This window comes from Actinia tenebrosa, unplaced genomic scaffold, assembly GCF_029948245.1.
Source record: "Actinia tenebrosa isolate PJP-AT-01 unplaced genomic scaffold, QUT_ActTen_1.0 PGA_scaffold1__47_contigs__length_23844297, whole genome shotgun sequence".
Taxonomy (NCBI): domain Eukaryota; kingdom Metazoa; phylum Cnidaria; class Anthozoa; order Actiniaria; family Actiniidae; genus Actinia; species Actinia tenebrosa.
The window spans coordinates 12,541,690-12,561,474 of NW_028292578.1; the positions used below are offsets into that span (position 1 = coordinate 12,541,690).

Genomic DNA, 19,785 nt, shown 5'->3' on the forward strand with positions numbered 1-19,785 from the left:
TCTTTTTCTCCGCTTTTTACACCAACGATTTTTTTGGAACACACAGGCAGTACTTTTTCTTGTTCAACTTTGCAAAATTGCTGACCCTTTTTTGCAGAAGTGATCTTGTTAATAAAGAATGCATGGCTTGCTTTCAGACTAGTTCTCTTATAAATTACGGTTTATGGCTGCCCAATTTGAGCTAATTTGAAGGGGGGGGGGGGGGGGCTTTTTTACAGCCGCAATGTCAAAAGTTATAGGGCATACGGTCGTCCAGGAATCGAAGTCGAGACCCCAAAGGCAAGTAGTCCAGAACTGAACCCACTTTTATGGATGCGCGCGCGGCGCGACGAAACTAGTAGCGGAAAGACACTGGTAAGAATTTTTTGTGCGCGTGCGGGCGGTATTTTTTAATATTTTTGATATGCTAGAGAAGTGGGTCCAGTTCTGGAACAAGAGATGAGAGGCGAGTTGGGAAAAACTTAGTATATATGAATAGCATGAAACGATATGTTCACGACTATATACAGTTGGTGTGTGCACTATCGCGTTATACGGAGCTGAGGAAATTGGTTTTGGATGTTCTAACATCAGTATTGAATGCAGGAATGACAATGAAAAAATCAAACACTATTGAATCTGTCTTTTATTTGTAAGATAAAAAATAAAACTATATTCTGTACATAACTTTTTTTACAAGGAAAATGCCGTAAAATGGTAGAACTAATGTTTAAATCACCTGAGAACGATGTGAGTTAAGCTTCTTTTTACTGGGAAGATAAAAATATCCAGTTGACAAAAAACGCGATTATCGAACAGAGACAGTAAAGAATCACATAGAGCAGTTTCCGTATTACTGTGAAAAGCTCAGTGCCGTAAGCATGACGTGCCGTGACCGTGATGCTTTATAGAATTTTAATTGGCTGATTTTTTTCACGCGTAATGTGATTGTTCTGGCATTGCCTTGACCTTGGCGTGACCGTGTCCGCGCCGTGTTTATGCCGTGTTCCGGGTATTTGATTGGATGGAGAGTAAAATTCTCGTGCAATGTGATTGGTCTGGCGTATCCCTTGCTGTGTCACGACCGTGTTCGTGCTGTGAACTTTTCACAGTCATACGAAAACTGCACTAATACGAATAATCACGCAAACACGAGCATGGGACCACAGGAAGACCACCATTGGAGATGCAAACAAATACCGTAACACCTTCGAAGATTTTCTTCAAATACTTATCAACGTTAGTTTAGCTTTACACATCAATGGAATTCCCTGTACCATAATAAGGTCAAAGATAATTTAACAAGTCTAAAACCTACTTTGGCGAAAATGATTCAAAAGCCAGTCCAATCTTTTCCGACATTTTGGTTAGCGGGCTATGCAGAGAGCCTCTTGCTCCAGTGCTTCTCGGTCTTTGTCCACCACTGAGGAACTGGAGCGAGAGGACCAATTTCAGGGAAATCTTGAGGCTTCGATAGACCTCCATACCACGTGTCATTCTATAGAATATTATGGCTTTGTTTAACGGTTGCACATGAGAAGATAGATGCGGGATTAGCCTCGAGTCCAGGAGTTGCTTGTTTTGTTATTCTAATTTCTCTTATTCTCGAGAGAATGACACGTGTTCTGGAATGGGAAATCATTACGCCCAAACTATTTTAGTCTCTCATCACAATAAATAATTTTCTACGTTCAAGCATATTGTTGCACGTTACTATTTTTCGTAGTTTATATTACTATTTTGTATATTTTTATACTTTTGATAATCCGAAAAGGGAAAGCCTGCCTTAAACCTTATATTCGTCTTTGAAGGTAAAATAGTTTTGCATAAAATTTTAAGAACCGTCGGATTTGGAGCATGGCGTGACACTGAAATGGTACTAGACTAATCAACTTACAGCACGTACACGGTACAACATGCCCTGACATTGAAATGGCTTCTTATAAGAATGGTTATCGTGGGAGTGGGAAGGTACGGTACTGACTTACAGCACGTACACGGTACAACATGTCCTGACATTGAAATGGCTTCTTATAAGAATGGTTATCGTGGGAGTGGGAAACGTACGGTACTGACTTACGGCATGTACACGGTACAACATGTCCTGACATTGAAATGGCTTCCCATACGAATGGTTATCGTAGGAGTGGGAAACGTACGGTACTGACTAACAGCACCCATAGGGCTAGGTATGCCGTACACCGAAATGGCTTCTCTTTAAAGCCATAACATTAATTTGACTTCCCTTTGCATGTCGTAACCTTGAAAGGAGTTCCCTTCGATATGACGTCATTTTAAAATGACCTGCATTTTGTTTTCCCTGACAGTGAAATGGCTTTCCTTAGTTATGCCATAGCATTGAAATGTCTTCCCAATGTAATCTTACGAGTATATCTTTAAATTAAGACACATATACCAGATTTTTTATCCTTCTGTTTTGCAGTGTTTTTGGCGCTTTCTTTGTTTTTACTGTCTCCTTCCTTGTTATCCTCATTTGTTTTTTCTTTTTCCTTTTCTTTGTCCTTGTCTTCATCTTCGTCTTCCTCCTCCTCCTCTTCGTCTTTTTCTTTTGTTTCCTTCTTCACATCAGCCAAGAAATGATAGAAATTTAATTAGCATCAATGATTTAAATCTCTCATGAAAATAAGATATAATGCTACCCAAATCCCAAACTTAAAGGAACCCCCCCCCCAAAAAAAACAAAAACAAAAACAAAAAAACAACAGCAACAACATCCTATTATTCTCATTTTCACATATCAAGATAATATCAGTTCTAAATACCTTCTTTTCCCCCTTATTCTTCCCCTTTTTGGTTTTCTCTGTATTTTCTTCCGTGGCTTCTTTGTCATCTGTTTCTTCATCTTCATCTTCGTCTTTACTTTTCTTTTTACTCTTTTTCTTTTTCTCCTTTTCATCTAGTAATAATAATAATAATAATAATAATAATAATAATAATAATAATAATAATAATAATAAATGATAATAATAATTGAAAAAAAGAACATCCATAAAACCTACATTACATACAATGCTCTGGATGGCAAGAGCTTGTCATCAAGCGCATAGTCTTGGCACGTCTTATGGATAATGAGTAGGAAATAGAGGATATTACATGGGCGCGTGGAGATACGAATACGCCCAAAACGTAGTCATGGCAACGGTTATATCTTCACATGTGACGGATATGATATCTTCATTGAGTAGAATATACGAGATTTTAGACACCGGATAAATCCTGATATTTCATCGAAATTTTATATGAAAAAAAAATATATGAAAAAAAATTATATGAAAAAGAATTATATGAAAAAAAATTATATGAAAAAAAAAATTATCTAAAGCATTGTTCCGATAAGCTAATCTTAATTTTATTCACATCTTTGATATTTACCAAGTTCAAAAATAAAGCTTGAAGATTACCTTGTTTCGAGTCTTTCTTCTTCTTCTTCTTCATAGCATCTTTATCTTCCTCATCGTCTTCCTCATCGTCTCCTTCTTCCTCTTCACTATCTTTCTCCCCCTTCTTTGCACTACTTCCCACCTCGATCCTCTTACTTTTGGTTTTCTTTTTATCCTCATTTTTGTCTTTAATTTTCTTTTTATTCTTGTTATCGTCTTCTTCTTCTTCATCATCATCGTCTTCTTCTTCCTCTTCGCTTTCTTCCTCATCTTCTTCTTCGTCCTTCTTCTTGACCTCTTTAGTTGTTGTAGCGGCTTTGGTTGTTTTATCTTTAACAGTTGCTTGTTTGGAGTGTTGCTTTTCGTCTTCATCTTCTTCTGTTTCGCTTTCTTCTTCGTCTTCTTCCGACTCCTCCTCTTCTTTCTTAACTGAAACAAGAAGAAGTAACTGTTCAGGAGCGCATCCTGGGGTGGTAATAGAGGTGACTAGTCACCCTCTTCTTGCTCAAATTTCTTATTTTTATCCTTAGTAAGCCATCCCCTTTTTCTCGCATTCCTTGTAAAACCTGTGTAATAGCCAAACCCTCTTCTAAAATTCCTGGATTTGCCACTGCTGTTTTAAGTTTTAATACTGTTTTAAATGTTTTAAATGTTGAATGAATGAATGAATGAATGAATGAATGGAATGAATGAATGGATGAATGAATGAATGAATATTAAACAAATAAATAAACGAACAAATGGATGATTGAATGAAAAATAAATAAATAAATAAATGCATATGCAAACAATAAACTTAACCAACAGACAATAGACTAAATATGATTCTGTAATTAGAAAATCAATGTTCAAATGAGAACCATATTACATACCTTGTTTCTTAACTTCTTTTTCAGATTCTCCAGTTTTCATCATACCCTCTTTTTTTATTTTCCCACTATTCCCATTTTCTCCTTCCTCTTCTTCATCCGATTCCTCTTCACTTCCACTTTCCTCTTCAGATTCTGTTTCTTCCTTCTCTTTCCTCGTTCTTGGTAGTGTTCTAGGGGCCGCTAGTGGTGAAGGTTTAGCAAGTCCTCTTGGTAAAGGCTTGGGTGATGATGTCGGTGTGGACTTGGATGTTGCTGTGGTTTGGTTATCTGTAGAAATAGGCAACTTTCAGCTTTCTAGTTTAGTGATCAATCATAAAACCTTTGAGTTTGATAGGTTGTTTCAGGGTTTGATCTGTGAGTTAGCCATGCCCTGACCTAGATCAGCCCAGAGGTTGTTTCAGGGTTTGATCTGTGAGTTAGCCATGCCCTGAATTAGATCAGCCCAGAGGATGTTTCAGGGTTCCATCTGTGAGTTAGCCATGCCCTGACTTAGATCAGCCCAGAGGTTGTTTCGGGGTTCGATCTGTGAGTTAGCCATGCCCTGACTTAGATCAGCCCAGAGGATGTTTCAGGGTTTGATCTGTGAGTTAGCAATGCCCTGACTTAGATCAGCCCAAAGGTTGTTTGAGGGTTTGTAATTTAAAGTTCCATACTAACCTTCCTCCTCTTCCAGGTGGGTTATCTTGGGTAATTTGGATGCATTTAATGGATTCACAGGCTTCTTCTCTTCCTCATTTAAAAAACCTTTCCCTAATGCTGGTAAGGTACGTTTTAATGTTCCATTCAGTGGCGGTAATGAAGATTTGTTGATTGGTGGTAGTGAATGGCTTAAACTATTGTTAATATCCTGCGGAAATCAAGCCAGTCAAAGTCAATAAACATGTATTAGATAATATTATACCACAACCATCCTGACTCATAGTCAATGGTACCTGTAATAGCGATACACCTGCCTATCACCTCCAGGATCTTGGTTTTATATTTAATACCTGGACTTGGCATCAGAGGTAATGAGATTTCATTGGGTTTTTTTCTAATTTTTTTTCTCCCTTAACAATTATTTTAAATTCCTGCTAAATTCGAATTTGATCTTTGAGTAAGGGGTCTGGCATATATTGATGTCTTTACTGCGATTTTTTATATTTTGCGAACTCAGAAGTTACAAGCTGCATGCTGAATTTTGGTCTTTTGAAGTGCCATCAATCAAAAATAATCAGTCAGTACCTTTTATGTTCTTGACTGGCGGCAATGAAAAACCAATTTCACTATGTTGGATATAAATCCACACACATCCACCATGAAGAATGCACAAATGAAGTAGGTATATGAGAGCCATGCACACCCATAGTGAACATGTGAAACATTCATATTCATAATAGATTAGTTTCCATAGTTACTAACCTCTACATGTTTCTGTCGTCTCTTATCCCTTGCCGACCATGTTGATGATAAATGACTAGGACCATCAACGGCATCTAATAATTGTCCAGGTTTTAAAGTTGTAGCAAGTGTCTCTTTCTCAGCTTGTTCTTCACTATCCGACTCTTCGACACTTTCCTCTTTCCTTACTGCCGAAGCAAGCATGTGACATCCACCACAAGATACTTTCTTGACGATAAAATTATTAAATCTTGTTACCTTCTGTGGCGTGAAGAGATTAGAGAAGCATTCATCACCCAAGCCAAGCTTCCCGTGCCGACCATCTCCAAACGTATACAAGTTCCCATGTTTTGTTATAATTGATGTAAAATTTTCTCCACAATCTACACTTTTTGCTTTAACTTTGTTAAATGTTTGAACCTTTTCTGGCAGCTCACATTCTGTGAGTGCAGACCCTAGACCTAGCTGTCCTTGATTTCCTTGTCCGAATGAATATACGTGTCCGTTTTGTGTCACAGCTACCGTGAATTCTGCCCCACATGACACTGCTGTGACTTTTTCTTTAATGCTTTCGACTTTCTGTAACTGTGATGTGTCATCCAGTTGGGATTTTTCTAGTCCTAGTTTTCCTCCTTCCCCTTCACCACAGGTATACAGAGATCCATCGTCTGAAACAAGTTAGAATACTATGCCATCAGGGGTACAAACAATGTTATGCTTAATCAATGTCTCATTGAGTTAGTAACAACATCGCTATCATCATTGTCATCAGCACCAACATCATCACTACTTTCGGCACCACGATCATTGTCATCAATTATCATCACAAACACCATCATCACTACTTTCGGCACCACGATCATTGTCATCAATTATCATCACTAACACAAACCACCACCATCATCACAATCTCCTGGCCCTTACCTATGACAAGAGCCATGTGATTATCATCAACACCACTTATCAATCATCATCATCAACATCAGCACCACCATCATCACAATCTCCTGGCCCTTACCTATGACAAGAGCCATGTGATTATCATCAACACCACTTATCAATCATTATCATCAACATCAGCATCATCTTCATCAGCACCACCATCATCACAATTTGCTAGTAGCCCTTACCTGTGACGACAGCCATGTGATAGTAACCACACGCTACAGAAACTACCTTCCCACTCAGATACAGCCATTTAGGGGATTCAGTATCCTCTCCCAGACCATTCTGTCCTTCACTGCTGCTTCCCCATGTGTAAAGAATACCATTCTCTGCAAGGACAAACGAAATAATAAAGAATTAATTGCACTGTAAAAAAATAGCAAAACCATTTAATTATAACCGCCTTTGGTTTTGAGCCCAGAATGAATAGAGTAAAATAAAACACCACTACAACTACCATCCTCACCATTACCACCACCATCATCAACACCATCATCATCATCATCAAAATCATTACCACCACCACCACCATCATCATCATCAACACCACCACGATCATCATCATCACCACCATCATCATCACCAACACCACCACCATCATCGACATCAACACCATCATCATCGTCACAATCATTGCCACCATCACCATCACCACCAACACCATCATCATCACAATCATTACCACCACCATCATCATCATCAACACCACGATCATCATCATCACCACCATCATCATCACCACCACCACCACCATCATCGACATCAACACCATCATCATCATCACAATCATTGCCACCATCACCATCACCATCACCACCAACAACATCATCATCATCACCATCAACATCACCATCATCATCACCACCACTGTCATCATCTTCATCTGGTTTATCTAGAGAGAAAGACAGTCACAACAACAAATACTACTACTACTACTACTACTAATATTAATAATATTAATGATTAATAGTGATAAATAATAATTCATAATAATGATCTTACCAGTGACTGCTGCCGAGAAGTCTGACCCACAGGCTAATATTGAATACTGCTGACTGTCTAACAGTTCTATTGCCTTGGGTTCGTGTGAATATTCAGAATCTTCATGACCCAGCTGACCATCTCCTCCACAACCAAAACTGTACAACCTTCCTGATTCTATTTTATTCGAATGATATGATTTTATCATTAGTAGGAGCTTAAAAATATCATTAATAATTCATGAAGGAAACACAATAGAAATCATGACCATGAAGGAGGCTTTATATCTGATATAGACTCGTCTTCATTTGCATAAACTTCATCTTGGATTTTCTCTATTAAATTTGGTTCATGTCGTAAAGAGTTCGGTACAATACGAGAACATACATCATGTGTTTTTTAAGCCGTTTAATAAACTCGCAGATCGTGTTTTATCGGGTCTAAAACCACGCGGCTGCACCTCTTGTTTTATACCCGATAAAACACTCCTGCTCGTTTATTAAACAGTACTTAAGTAGCATAGATATATATACTGTATCGCAGGGCCTTAGCAAGGAAAAATCTTTTTGGGGTCAAATCGGGTCATGAAAATCAGGGTGCAACTTAGATAAAATTACCATTTTGCATTTGCTTTCCTTTTGGGTCACCTATGATTGATCGTTGATAATAATCAATATGCAGATGGTAATTCCTCAAAGAAACAGTTCCCGCTATTTTTCAATAATAAACTGAACTTTTAGACTTAATAGAAGAGTAGAGATGCTTGAAAAGCTAAAAAAATATAATAAGAATTTCTTTGCTGTAATAAATTTTGGGGGTGGGGGTGGGGGTTGGGGGGAGGCTGAGCCCCCTGCACCCCTCCCATAGCTATGGCCCTGCATCTGATTTTCTCCTTCTTCAAACACTTCTTTCCTCTAGTAGATTTTAGATTTTCAAGTGAAGTATTCATGATAAATTTTTATTACAATCTTTATGCTTTTAAATTGTGAAACATGATGTTATGACTGCAGCAGCTGACGCAGCGGAAGTCTTGTTCTCTCCTCTTCTACAATTCCCTGTGTGCTTCACAACTGCTCAAAGCATATTTTCTACTTCTTCAATGCACAGAAATAATCAATTTGTCTTACCAGTTGCTACTAGCGTGTGATTTCTTCCACATGCAACAAGATAGGATTTTTCTGGTTTGAGTTCTGGAAAAGAATATTGAAAGGTGTCAAAAATCTGTTTCAAATAGTAATTCATAACCAAGAGCATAGACAGATTGTGAAGATTCCAAAAAATAACAAGACAACTACATTGTACAGGCCACCCCAATAAGATTAGAGACAAGAAGAACAACATAAGGAACAACAATAGCAGTAGCAACAACAGTGGAAGAAGCACCATAATAGCAATAACAATAATAGTAGCAGCAGGAGCAAAAAAACAGCAACTACAACAACAAAAGCAACAGCAACAACAGCAGCAGCAGCAACAGCAGCAATAACAACAACAACAACAGCAACAACAGCAGCAGCAACAACAGCAACAGCAGCAACAACAGCAGTAACAACAGCAGCAACAACAACAGCAGCAGCAGCAACAGCAACAACAGCAGCAACAGCAACAACAGCAGCAGCAACAGCAACAGCAGTAACAACAGCAACAACAGCAGCATCAACAACAGCAGCAATAGCAGCAGCAACAACAACAGCAGCAACAACAGCAGCAGCAACAGCAGCAGTAACAACAGCAACAGCAACAACAGCAGCAACAGCAACAACAGCAGCAACAGCAACAACAGCAGCAGCAACAGCAACAACAACAGCAACAACAGCAACAACAGCAGCAGCAACAGCAACAACAACAGCAGTAACAACAGCAACAACAGCAGCAGCAACAACAGCAGCAACAATAACAGCAGCAACAACAGCAGCAGCAACAACAACTTCAACAACAACAGCATCAACAAAACAGCAGCAACAACAACGATAAAGGTAGCAACAACAACAGCAACAACTACTGCAGATTCAACTACAGCAGATTCAGCAGTGTCAAAAGTAGATTTGAAAAGAGCCTTTAGACTTCCTCAACAACCTCTGTAAGACCACATGACATTCTCTTGAATATTATTTTTTGTTTATTACTAACACTTGAGAAGATACATTAATATAGAGGCTACTACTATGAATCCCTAGAAATTTAGAATTGAAAAAAATTCATTCACCCCTCCAAGGGCAAATACGACTATTAACGAAAACGCAAAATGAATAATAAGAATAGAATAATAGAATAATATATAAAATACAATATAGATTTCGAAATTACCAAATGAATAAAAATGGAAAATTGACACTTTTTGAATGGCTTAGTAAGATGTTGTGGTAATGGTAATAATAATTTCATCTATTATTTATGGGAGTCCAGTTATTATTGACCAGATGTTTCAGTCTCCCATATAATGTACTGTTTAACAAAACTTATTTGAGAGCTTTTCTTTGAGTTCTCTGGTTTTGCTTCTTCCACAAAACCCAACATGTTAAATTTCAATTCCATCCATGAGTTAGTTGTGCTTTGACTTAGAACAGCCCAAAGGTTGTTCCAGGGTTTGATCTGTGAGTTAGCCATGCACTGACTTAGATCAGCCCAGAGGTTGTTTCAGGTGCTTGATCAGTGAGTTGGCCATGCCCTGAATTTGATCAGTCCAAATTAATGTTGCTCTTGGGTTAAATCTTTGAGTTAGCATATATGTACGAAAAAATTATTGACAAAAAAATCATAACATTTTTATAGTACTGAAATATTTAGTTTTCTAAAAAAACTTTTGCTGTTAAATAGTATAAAATTCGACCGCACCTCCTTGATTCGACTCAGAATTCAATGTACAAATCCCAAAAAGCTTAGAGAGATTCACGAACAATGCTAATTTTAAGCTGCATTCAAGAGTTCATAGACAAAGCTGGCTCTAAATATACTAAGTTTTCGTTATGATTATCGATAAAATCGTAGGAAATTTTCTTAATTATCTAGTTTAAGCTATATATAATTAATGTAAAACCACATGGGTTTTTAAAACGAAGATTTAAAACGATCTTTATTGATTGAATGTGGGACCTGTTTTGGTTTCTAAGCAACAAATAATTATAATCACAGTCTGGCTCGCCTTCAGCACAAAGTTCATAAAAGTTTTCCGAAATTTTGAACTTACTTTTTACAACGCTTGGCTTATTGTAAGGCTTAGTATTGCCATGTCCTAGCTGTCCCCAGTCGTTGGAGCCAAATGTGTAAAGTTTACCTTTAGCTGTTGAGAAAAAAAAGGCGAAAAATAAAGTTCAGAGGATAGTGAAGTCAAAGCTTCGCTCACTCGAAGCCGAGTAGTTGTTTAAGAGGGTTTATTCGAGTTTAGAAACCGCTTTATCAATGAAAATATGTCCAACACACCTGTAATAATTGCTGAATGTTCGTCTCCACATGCGACCTGGACTACAGGATCATCGCGAATCCAAAATTTACTGGCCAAGTTGTCTGCAAATCTTGATTTCCCAAACGTAAAAACGGCGCCCGTTTCTGAAGTCAAATATAAATAAAAAATACGGTTAATCTTGAGATTTATTGAGACGGATACGTAGAGGTATTACTATAGCTTGGGTTGGGTAAATATGGAGGTAAAATGAGGCAAAGAAGAGTATGATTTTTGTAAAATAAACAAACCTGGGACATCCTCGTCGTCAGACGCCATCTTTGTTTGAAAGATTTTTTATGGTTTAATGAGGTTATCCGCTGAAATTAATCGCTGGCTCATCACGAAATGAGAGTGAAAAAGAAAAAAAGATAAAAGAATAAAAGAAAGAAAAAAGAAAAATGGGAAGGAATCAAAAAGGACATATCATAGATAATAGTCTATTAAGTAAAATTAATATAAGCTAAGCCTAGACTTATCAGACTTAAGAGAACTCCTTTTGTAGAGCCCTCTTCGTTAAGACCAATGCTGTAAGACAATCAAAATTTTTTTTCTAATTTATTTACAAGACCTACAGTATACGGTATTATTTAGAGCATTTTATAAAAAAGATAATATTTAGTTCAAAAATATTTTTTTAAATATCGTTCGTAACACGTTCGGAAAGTGGTCGTGTGATGTCGTTGCCTTGCGTGACCCCGATCAAAATTCTTTCTCAAAGTCAACATGGCTTCCACAAGGCTTTTCAAGTCAAGCTTTCAACGTTCTGCAAAACTCTTTCCTGCGATTATAAGCCCACTAAGGAGCACTACAGCTGTGATTCCAACAAGAAAGATCTCTAGCAAAGGGTAAATTCTGTTATTATTTTTTTAAATTTTCTCAAACGAGTTCGCTTTGTGTGGTATCGTTTATGCCTATTAGGGCGATCTAGTAAGTAGCTCTTCTATATTGCATTCGATTCTGTCCTCTAGAATGAGTAGTACAGTAGTATTTTACATTCTTTTAAAGTGATTCCCTTGTCACCAGTAAGGAAATTGAAAACACAAGATTTTTGATAAATTGATTTGTTTTTGCCACGTTTTCTATTTACATGACATTTACATGTAATTTAAAAGAATAGTGCTAATTTTACACTTCATTTATCGCATCAAAATAACAATAATTTAAAAGAATAGTGCTAATTTTACACTTCATTTATCGCATCAAAATGACAACACAATGTGCAAATGCAGAACAGAGTTTTCTAATATTGCGTATTTTTGATTTTAGCTATGATCACCCATTTCCATCTGTAAAAGGAAGGAATTTTTTAACTCTCAAAGATTTTTCAAGTGATGAGATTCGGTATTTTCTTTGGGTTGCTGCTGACTTGAAGTCAAGGTTCAAAGAAAGGTCATATCTAGAAGAGGTAATAACCGACTGACTGACAAACTGGTCGACTGGCTGACTGGCTGGCTGGCTGACTGGCCGATTGGCTGACTGGTTGACTGGCCGACTGCTGGCCGACTGGCTGACTAGCTGACTGACCAACTGACTAACCCCGGGGGGGTACTCCCCTACTCCCCTATATTTGCTAAACGAGTATGGTTTTTCGGCTTTTGGGTCTGCGGTAGGGTATCATTTTTTGTCATTCTGCCTGGGATAGGGTATCATTTTTGTCTGGGATAGGGTTACAATTTGGCCGTTTTAGTCTGGGATAGGGTTAACGATTTGGTCGTTTTTGTCTGGCAAATAGGCTACTTTCTGCCAGCACAAAAACAATAAAAACGTTAGTAAATATTGATTGCAATCTATTGACTAACCAGGTTTAGTCTAGGATAGGGTGTAAAATTCTTAGTTTTAGTCTGGGGTAGGGTATGTAAAATCCAAATTTTAGGTCTGGGATAGGGTCAGGGTTTTGAGGTCCTGGCAGCACACCCCTACCCAAGTTGGGGTGGTAGTACCCCCCTGGGTGACTAAATGACTGACTATAATACAGAAAGGACCTCATTTTGATATTACCCTTTGTCTTTAGGATTTCAAACCATTAGCTGGAAAGTCTGCAGCTTTGATTTTCCAAAAGCGCAGCACAAGAACTAGGATATCAGCAGAAACAGGTTTGATTCAATATCGATGTTACAATTTTACAATTTATTTATATGTTAGGGACTGGTCATTATTTATCAAGAGGGGGGATGGAGGAAGGGGGGCTGGTGCAATATTAAATATGCTATGCTTGATTTTTGCTGACCCCCCTTCTCCTTTAAGCATGATTTTTGCTGCTTTTTGCTTAAACCCATGCATAAAAAATGCTGACCCACCCCCTATTTGCACCAGCCCCCCCCCCCCCCCCTCAATAAATAATGATCAGTCCCTTATCATTATAGAAGCTGACGTCACTTAGTTGGTTAGCAAGCTGCTAATAAAGCATAAGCTCTGTAGTTTATTCCTTCAATCATTTTATGCATACCTGTTTTAACCTACATCTCTATCCCTGTAGCATTAGCTTAAATAAAAATTTTTGACTATCGATCAGCTGTCAAAATCTCATGTGTCCCATTACCAGCCTCTAATGAAATAAAGGCAAATGGTCTCTTGATATGTTGCAAGTCCACTGGTAACGTTTCCACAAGAGCCCGGATTTTACAGTAACTTACAAATATATCGCACACTGATTGGTTATTTTCTATCATCAATAAGTGGACAGACAGATAAAGCTGACGTCAACGAGCGCGTGCTCTTTCAGTTGGTTTTTTTGATCACTAAAAATGAGAAGTTTTTATCATTTTTGTTATTGTAAAAATCAAATAGACATCAGTTTTTTATGTCTGTAGTCTTATTGACAACAAATTTCATCATCATATTGTCAAAGTAGTATGCAGATCCACTCAGCTACACCTCATGGATCCACACTACTTTAACAAGGTGATGATGCAATTTATCGTCAATAAGAGAATAGACACATAAAAAACTGATGTCTATTTGTTAAAATGATATCTATTGATAAGAACCTTATAATATCATGTAAATAGAATGAAAACAGGATAAAGTGGGCTAAAAATACTTTAATTTTTTCCTCATAATTCATGTTTTCTATCTTTCCATAGCCCTGGCATTGCTTGGAGCTCATCCACTTTTTCTTACTGATAATGATATTCACCTTGGTGTGAATGAGTGCATATATGACACAGCAAAGTAAGGAGCTACAATTCAGCTGCTTGTGAGGGAAAGAAAGAAAAAGAATGGAAGAAATGCAGGAAAAGAAGAAGAGGAAGGAAAAGAGAGGGAAAAGGATATAGAGGATGGGAAGTGAAAAGTAAAGTAGAGAGGAATAGATGAAGTGAGATAAGGGAGAATAGGAAGGAAGATAATTTGGAAGGATGGGGAGTGAGAGGAGAAGAGAATGACAACAAAGAGGGATTGAGCATTGAGAGAAGAGAGGGAAAGGAAATGTGAGGATGGAATGGAAGAAGGAAAAATGGAAGAAAGAGGAAAAGAAGAAAATAACAACTTTGATTTTTATATGTTTTTTCTCAATTTTTCCTAGAGTTCTATCAGGTTTTTGTGACCTCATTCTGGCTAGAGTGTATGGACAAGATGACCTTGATACATTAGCAAGTGTCTCTAGTGTGCCAGTCATAAGGTATTTGCTATATGGGTGACAATTATGATCATGTTGGTGATGATGATGGCAGTGGGGATGATGGTAATGATGTTGATGTTGATGGTGAGAATAATGATGATGGTAGTCAGTGTGGTAGGCATTTCTGGCTGGAGGCTGGAGTCAGGGGCTGAAAGAAAATGGGGAGAGGGAGAGAAAAGAGAATAACAAGGATCATAGGCAGGCGTTCCCTTACACTCTCTCTCTCTCCATTTCCTTTTGGCCCCAAGGCCAGCCCCCAGCCACCCCAGCCAGGAACGCCTGCCACACAGGCTATGATGATAGTGATTATGATAATGGTGATGATGATAATGCTGGTGGTGGTGATGTTGGCAATGGTGATGATGATGATGATGATAATGATGTTCATAATGATGATGAGGGTGACGATGGTGATGATGATGAGGGTGATGATGATGATGATGATGAGGGTGATGATGGTGATGATGATGAGGGTGATGATGATGGTGGTTATGAATCATCACCAACATCATCATCACCACCATGATCATCATGATGGTGTTGATGTGGATGGTGGTGATGGTGATGATCATTATGATGATGATGATGGCAACAGATAAAGGTGCTGAAAGTGCTGATGATGATGTTGATGTCTTTGATTGTGGTGTTGATGATTGTGATTGTGATGATAATGTTGATTGATTATATCGATTCTGTTATGATGATGTCATATAATAATGTTACATAAGTATCTCAAACCATTCCTTATTATTTTAGTGGCTTGTCTGACATGTACCACCCTCTTCAGACACTAGCTGACTTACAGACATTACAAGAATACTTCGGCTCAGTGTACGAGCGTAATGTAGCCTGGGTTGGTGACGGAAACAATATCTTGCACTCAATCATGATGGGATTTCCAAAATTTGGAATCAATCTTCAGATTGCAACGCCAAAGGTATTAAATCTCATATGTGTTGAAGAGTAGGATAGCTGATGTTCATATTTTGCTAAAAGAAGCATATTTTTTTAGGGCTATGAACCTGATGCAACTGTTACAAAGACAGCACTAGAGTATGCAGCTAAGGTAAATACAGATTTTAAACGTACCTCAATGTTGATGATGAGGGTGGAGTGGGTGGGGAGGGTCTGAGGAGGGTATATTGTGTAGTTTTGTAAAATATCCATACCTCCCCCACAGAAAGGGATTGGAATTTCCAAGGGGTGGGGAGGGTCTGAGGAGGGTATGTTGTGTAATTCCAGAAAATATCCATACCTCCCCCACAGAGGGGGATTGGAATTTGATGATTCAGTTTAAAAGCAACATTAGCTATTAGATCAACTATGTATGATAAGTTGCTGCATTGATTTGATATAGTATGGATCCACTATTGAGATGACAAATGACCCTCGCGAAGCCTGTAACAATGCTGATGTTGTGGTGACTGACACATGGATCAGCATGGGTCAAGAAGAGGAAGCGGCTGAAAGATTAAAAGCATTTAAAGGTTATCAAGTCAACAAGGAGGTAATCTGTAACTCATCTTTTCTTTCACATATTACTTTAATAGTACTCACATTCATATTCCTCCACTCCATTACTTTTCCCAAATGCAAATACGTTTGCTAGACCTATTTTATTCCCATAACAGTGTCCTGTTATGGTAATTTTACTTTTCAGAATTGTCTTAATGTCATTTGCACCCAAGATAGACCAGAATGCATCCTGTCCTTGTTTATTATATAGTGTTGTTTGTACCCAAGCTAGACCAGAATGCATCCTGTCCTTGTTTATTATATAGTGTTGTTTGTACCCAAGCTAGACCAGAATGCATCCTGTCATTGTTTATTATATAGTGTTGTTTGTACCCAAGCTAGACCAGAATGCATCCTGTCATTGTTTATTGTATAGTGTTATTCGTACCCAAGCTAGACCAGAATGCATCCTGTCCTTGTTTATTATATAGTGTTGTTTGTACCCAAGCTAGACCAGAATGCATCCTGTCATTGTTTATTGTATGGTGTTATTTGCACCCAAGCTAGACCAGAATTCATCCTGTCATTGTTTATTATATAGTGTTCTTTGTACCCAAGCTAGACCAGAATGCATCCTGTCATTGTTTATTATATAGTGTTATTTGCACCCAAGCTAGACCAGAATGCATCCTGTCATTGTTTATTATATAGTGTTATTTGCACCCAAGCTAGACCAGAATTCATCCTGTCATTGTTTATTATATAGTGTTATTTGTACCCAAGCTAGACCATAATGCATCCTGTCATTGTTTATTATATAGTGTTATTTGCACCCAAGCTAGACCAGAATGCATCGTGTAAATAGGAATGAGAATGTTGATGTTTGAGATTTTCCTCTTCAGTTGATGGCCCTTGCAAAGGAGAATGCCTGCTTTTTACACTGCCTCCCTCGGCACAAAGAAGAAGTGGATGAAGAAGTGTTCTATTCTGATAAGTCACTTGTGTGGCAGGTGGCCGAAAATCGCAAGTGGACTGTCATGGTAAGAAGCATTGCAAGAACTTTGTTACACTCAGTTCCAGATTAGTACATGCTCTTTATTTTGCTTGCATACATAACAAGGTCAGTTTGAAAAAGTAGTTTAACACATTTCCCCTGATGAGCGTTTACCCGAAAGGTCAGAATAAATATTTAAAAACAAGGCTGTTGGAGCCTCATTTACTACACAATAACTTTCACCCAAAAGTTCTCTTGCAACGATCCTTTGCGCCAAGAAGTCGTAACAAGAATGTCTTTTAACTTTTTGTATTTTGCAAGACATGTAATTTTATGCGTTTATCGATTTGTATTTCGTCTCATCAATCTTTTTTATATCTCAATTTTGTTACATTATTGGACAGGACCTTCTTGAAAATTACTATAGCAAAGAAGCATCCTGTTTAAATATAATTGTAAATAAATAAATATAGACCTATTTATCTCGGGTGTAATGTTTTCCCATTTCAGACCACGTGTAGTATACAATTCAAACAAACAATCTTATACTCTAACGAGAGACATGTGGTCTGAAATTGCAAAACATTACACCAAGGCCGAGAAGTTTTTATCATATCATCAATAATGATTTTTTTCTTTTCTGCAGGCTGTGATGTTGTCACTGCTTGAGGACCACACACCCGATATTCCAATGCCTTCATATTAATATTCAACTAAATATAAGGAAAAACTAGTCAAACTAAGTTTTGATTTTTTGCGCTTCCTCAAAGTTTTCGAGTTTTGGGTGTTTGCAGAAAGACTTGCTTGTTGGATTCCTGTGGTATGTTGTGTTTTGTCCAATAGCTTCTCCCAACGAAAATGGAAAAGGGCGAATGAGATCGACGGGCAACGACTCCATGTTAAAAAATATCTTAGGCCCCGTCCACACGTACCCGGAAATTTTTGTATCCGCAATTTTTTTTTTTTTGCGGATATGAAAATGTTCGCGTTCACACGCAACGTATTCGAATCGTTTTCAATGTCTACACGTATCCGGAAATTTCTTGATCCGCCCTGATGCACGCTAGTGCCTAGTCCCTATGACGGATAGTTTTTCTTATTGAGCATGCGCAAAATCGTGTTTACGTCAGCGTATTCGAAAATTTGCGGATACGACCGTCCACACGTATCCGTATTCGGAGCGTATTCGAAAATTTCCACTCTGGAGACCGTTTTCGAAAATTTCCGGATACAGATACAAAAATTTCCGGACACGTATGGACGGAACCTCTATCCGCGAAAAAAATTTGCGGATACAAATATTTCCGGATACGTGTGGACGGGGCCTTAAACAGCTTTTTCAATATTATTTCTTATTATCTTTAATTATGTAATTGTAATTATGACAGTAATTTTTTACTGTGATGTGAAAAATACTAGATATCGCTATTCTAGCTGGAAATATCTTGTTGAAAGAAAGAAGAAATTCTTAAAATACCTGAACAAGCGTGCACTCATCGTAGAAAATCTTTAATTTCTTTCTGTACATAAGCTGCGACCTTGAAATTAAACGTTTCATGGACTTTTGACCCTGTGCAGCTGCTATCTTGCAGGATGGAAGAGGATGACGCCAGGGCCATCCAAAGCCATGTTATTGAACACAGTCCCACCCCCTAGGGGTGGAAGGAAAATACTAGATAGCCCTATTTCACATGGAAATTTCTTGTTGAAAATCAATGACCTATCGAATACGGTCAAGAAAATTTGGTTTTACAGTGAAAATCAAGTCGCGAAAGAAATTCTCAAAATCCATGTTGCGGTACCATTCATTCCCTTATGAGAGCCTTTCGCTGAATAAGCGCGCACTCATCGGAGAACATCTTTAATTTCTCCGGCTGTACATAAGCTGCGACCGTCAAATAAAAAGTTTCATCGACTTTTGACCTTTGTCTACCTGCGCAGGTAGATAGTTTGCTGCTGTCGTGCAGGATGAAAGAGGATGATGGCAGATTTTGCGGGAAAGAGTGTAGGCTATTCAAAGCCATGTTGTCGAGCACAGGCCCACCCCCTAGGGGTGGGGGATTACTAGATAGCCCTATTTCACATGGGCATTTCTTGTTAAAAATCTATCACCTATCGAATGCGGTGTAGAAAATTTGGTTTTAAGGTGAAAACAAGTCTCGAAATAAATTCTCAAAATCCCTGCTGTGGTACCATCAAGAGAATATTAAGTGCTTCATATTCTCTTGGTACCATACATTCCTTTATAAGAGCTTTTCGTTGAATAAGCGCGCGCTCATCGGAGAACATCGACTTTAATTTCTCAGGCTGTACATAAGGTGTGACCGTCAAAATGAAAAGTTTTATCGACTCTATAGCTCTGGCTACCTGCGCAGATAGACAGTTTTCTGCTATCTTGCAGGATGGAAATGATACTCCTAAATCAGGTGAAGGGATACTCCTAAATCAGGTGAAGGGATACTCCTAAATCAGGTGAATGGATACTCTTAAATCAGGTGAATGGATACTCTTAAATCAGTTGAATGGATACTCCTAAATCAGGTGAAGGGATACTCCTAAATCAGGTGAAGGGATACTCCTAAATCAGGTGAATGGATACTCTTAAATCAGGTGAATGGATACTCTTAAATCAGTTGAATGGATACTCCTAAATCAGGTGAAGGGATACTCCTAAATCAGGTGAAGGGATTGTTATTACAGACTGCTAGTCACGGATT

At 38.1% G+C, this 19,785-nt stretch overlaps 2 protein-coding genes across 3 annotated transcripts; one reads left to right on the top strand and one right to left on the bottom strand.

Moving 5' to 3' along the window:
- Positions 1 to 607: 607 nt before the first annotated feature.
- LOC116304246 (X-linked retinitis pigmentosa GTPase regulator) lies at positions 608 to 11,287 on the bottom strand. 2 transcript variants are annotated; one of them, XM_089032254.1, is made up of 12 exons: positions 11,249 to 11,287; positions 10,979 to 11,104; positions 10,746 to 10,838; positions 8,686 to 8,748; positions 7,580 to 7,735; positions 6,763 to 6,906; positions 5,654 to 6,300; positions 4,910 to 5,099; positions 4,253 to 4,519; positions 3,402 to 3,809; positions 2,763 to 2,896; positions 608 to 2,555 (listed from the first exon to the last, which is right to left on the bottom strand). In XM_089032254.1, the coding sequence occupies exons 1-12, from the start codon at positions 11,274 to 11,276 to the stop codon at positions 2,376 to 2,378; spliced, it is 2,436 nt and encodes an 811-aa protein (XP_088888380.1). In that variant the 5' UTR covers positions 11,277 to 11,287; the 3' UTR covers positions 608 to 2,375. The 2 variants fall into 2 exon arrangements, with proteins under 2 accessions (XP_088888380.1, XP_031569812.2); XM_031713952.2 differs by having other exon boundaries at positions 608 to 2,558.
- A 412-nt stretch (positions 11,288 to 11,699) lies between these two features.
- On the top strand, positions 11,700 to 18,553 carry LOC116304249 (ornithine transcarbamylase, mitochondrial). Its single transcript, XM_031713957.2, has 10 exons — positions 11,700 to 11,845; positions 12,267 to 12,405; positions 13,012 to 13,093; positions 14,084 to 14,171; positions 14,524 to 14,619; positions 15,376 to 15,556; positions 15,632 to 15,685; positions 15,977 to 16,126; positions 16,977 to 17,114; positions 17,715 to 18,553. Exons 1-10 carry the CDS (start codon positions 11,724 to 11,726, stop codon positions 17,772 to 17,774), a joined length of 1,110 nt encoding a protein of 369 aa, XP_031569817.1. The 5' UTR covers positions 11,700 to 11,723; the 3' UTR covers positions 17,775 to 18,553.
- Positions 18,554 to 19,785: the final 1,232 nt, after the last annotated feature.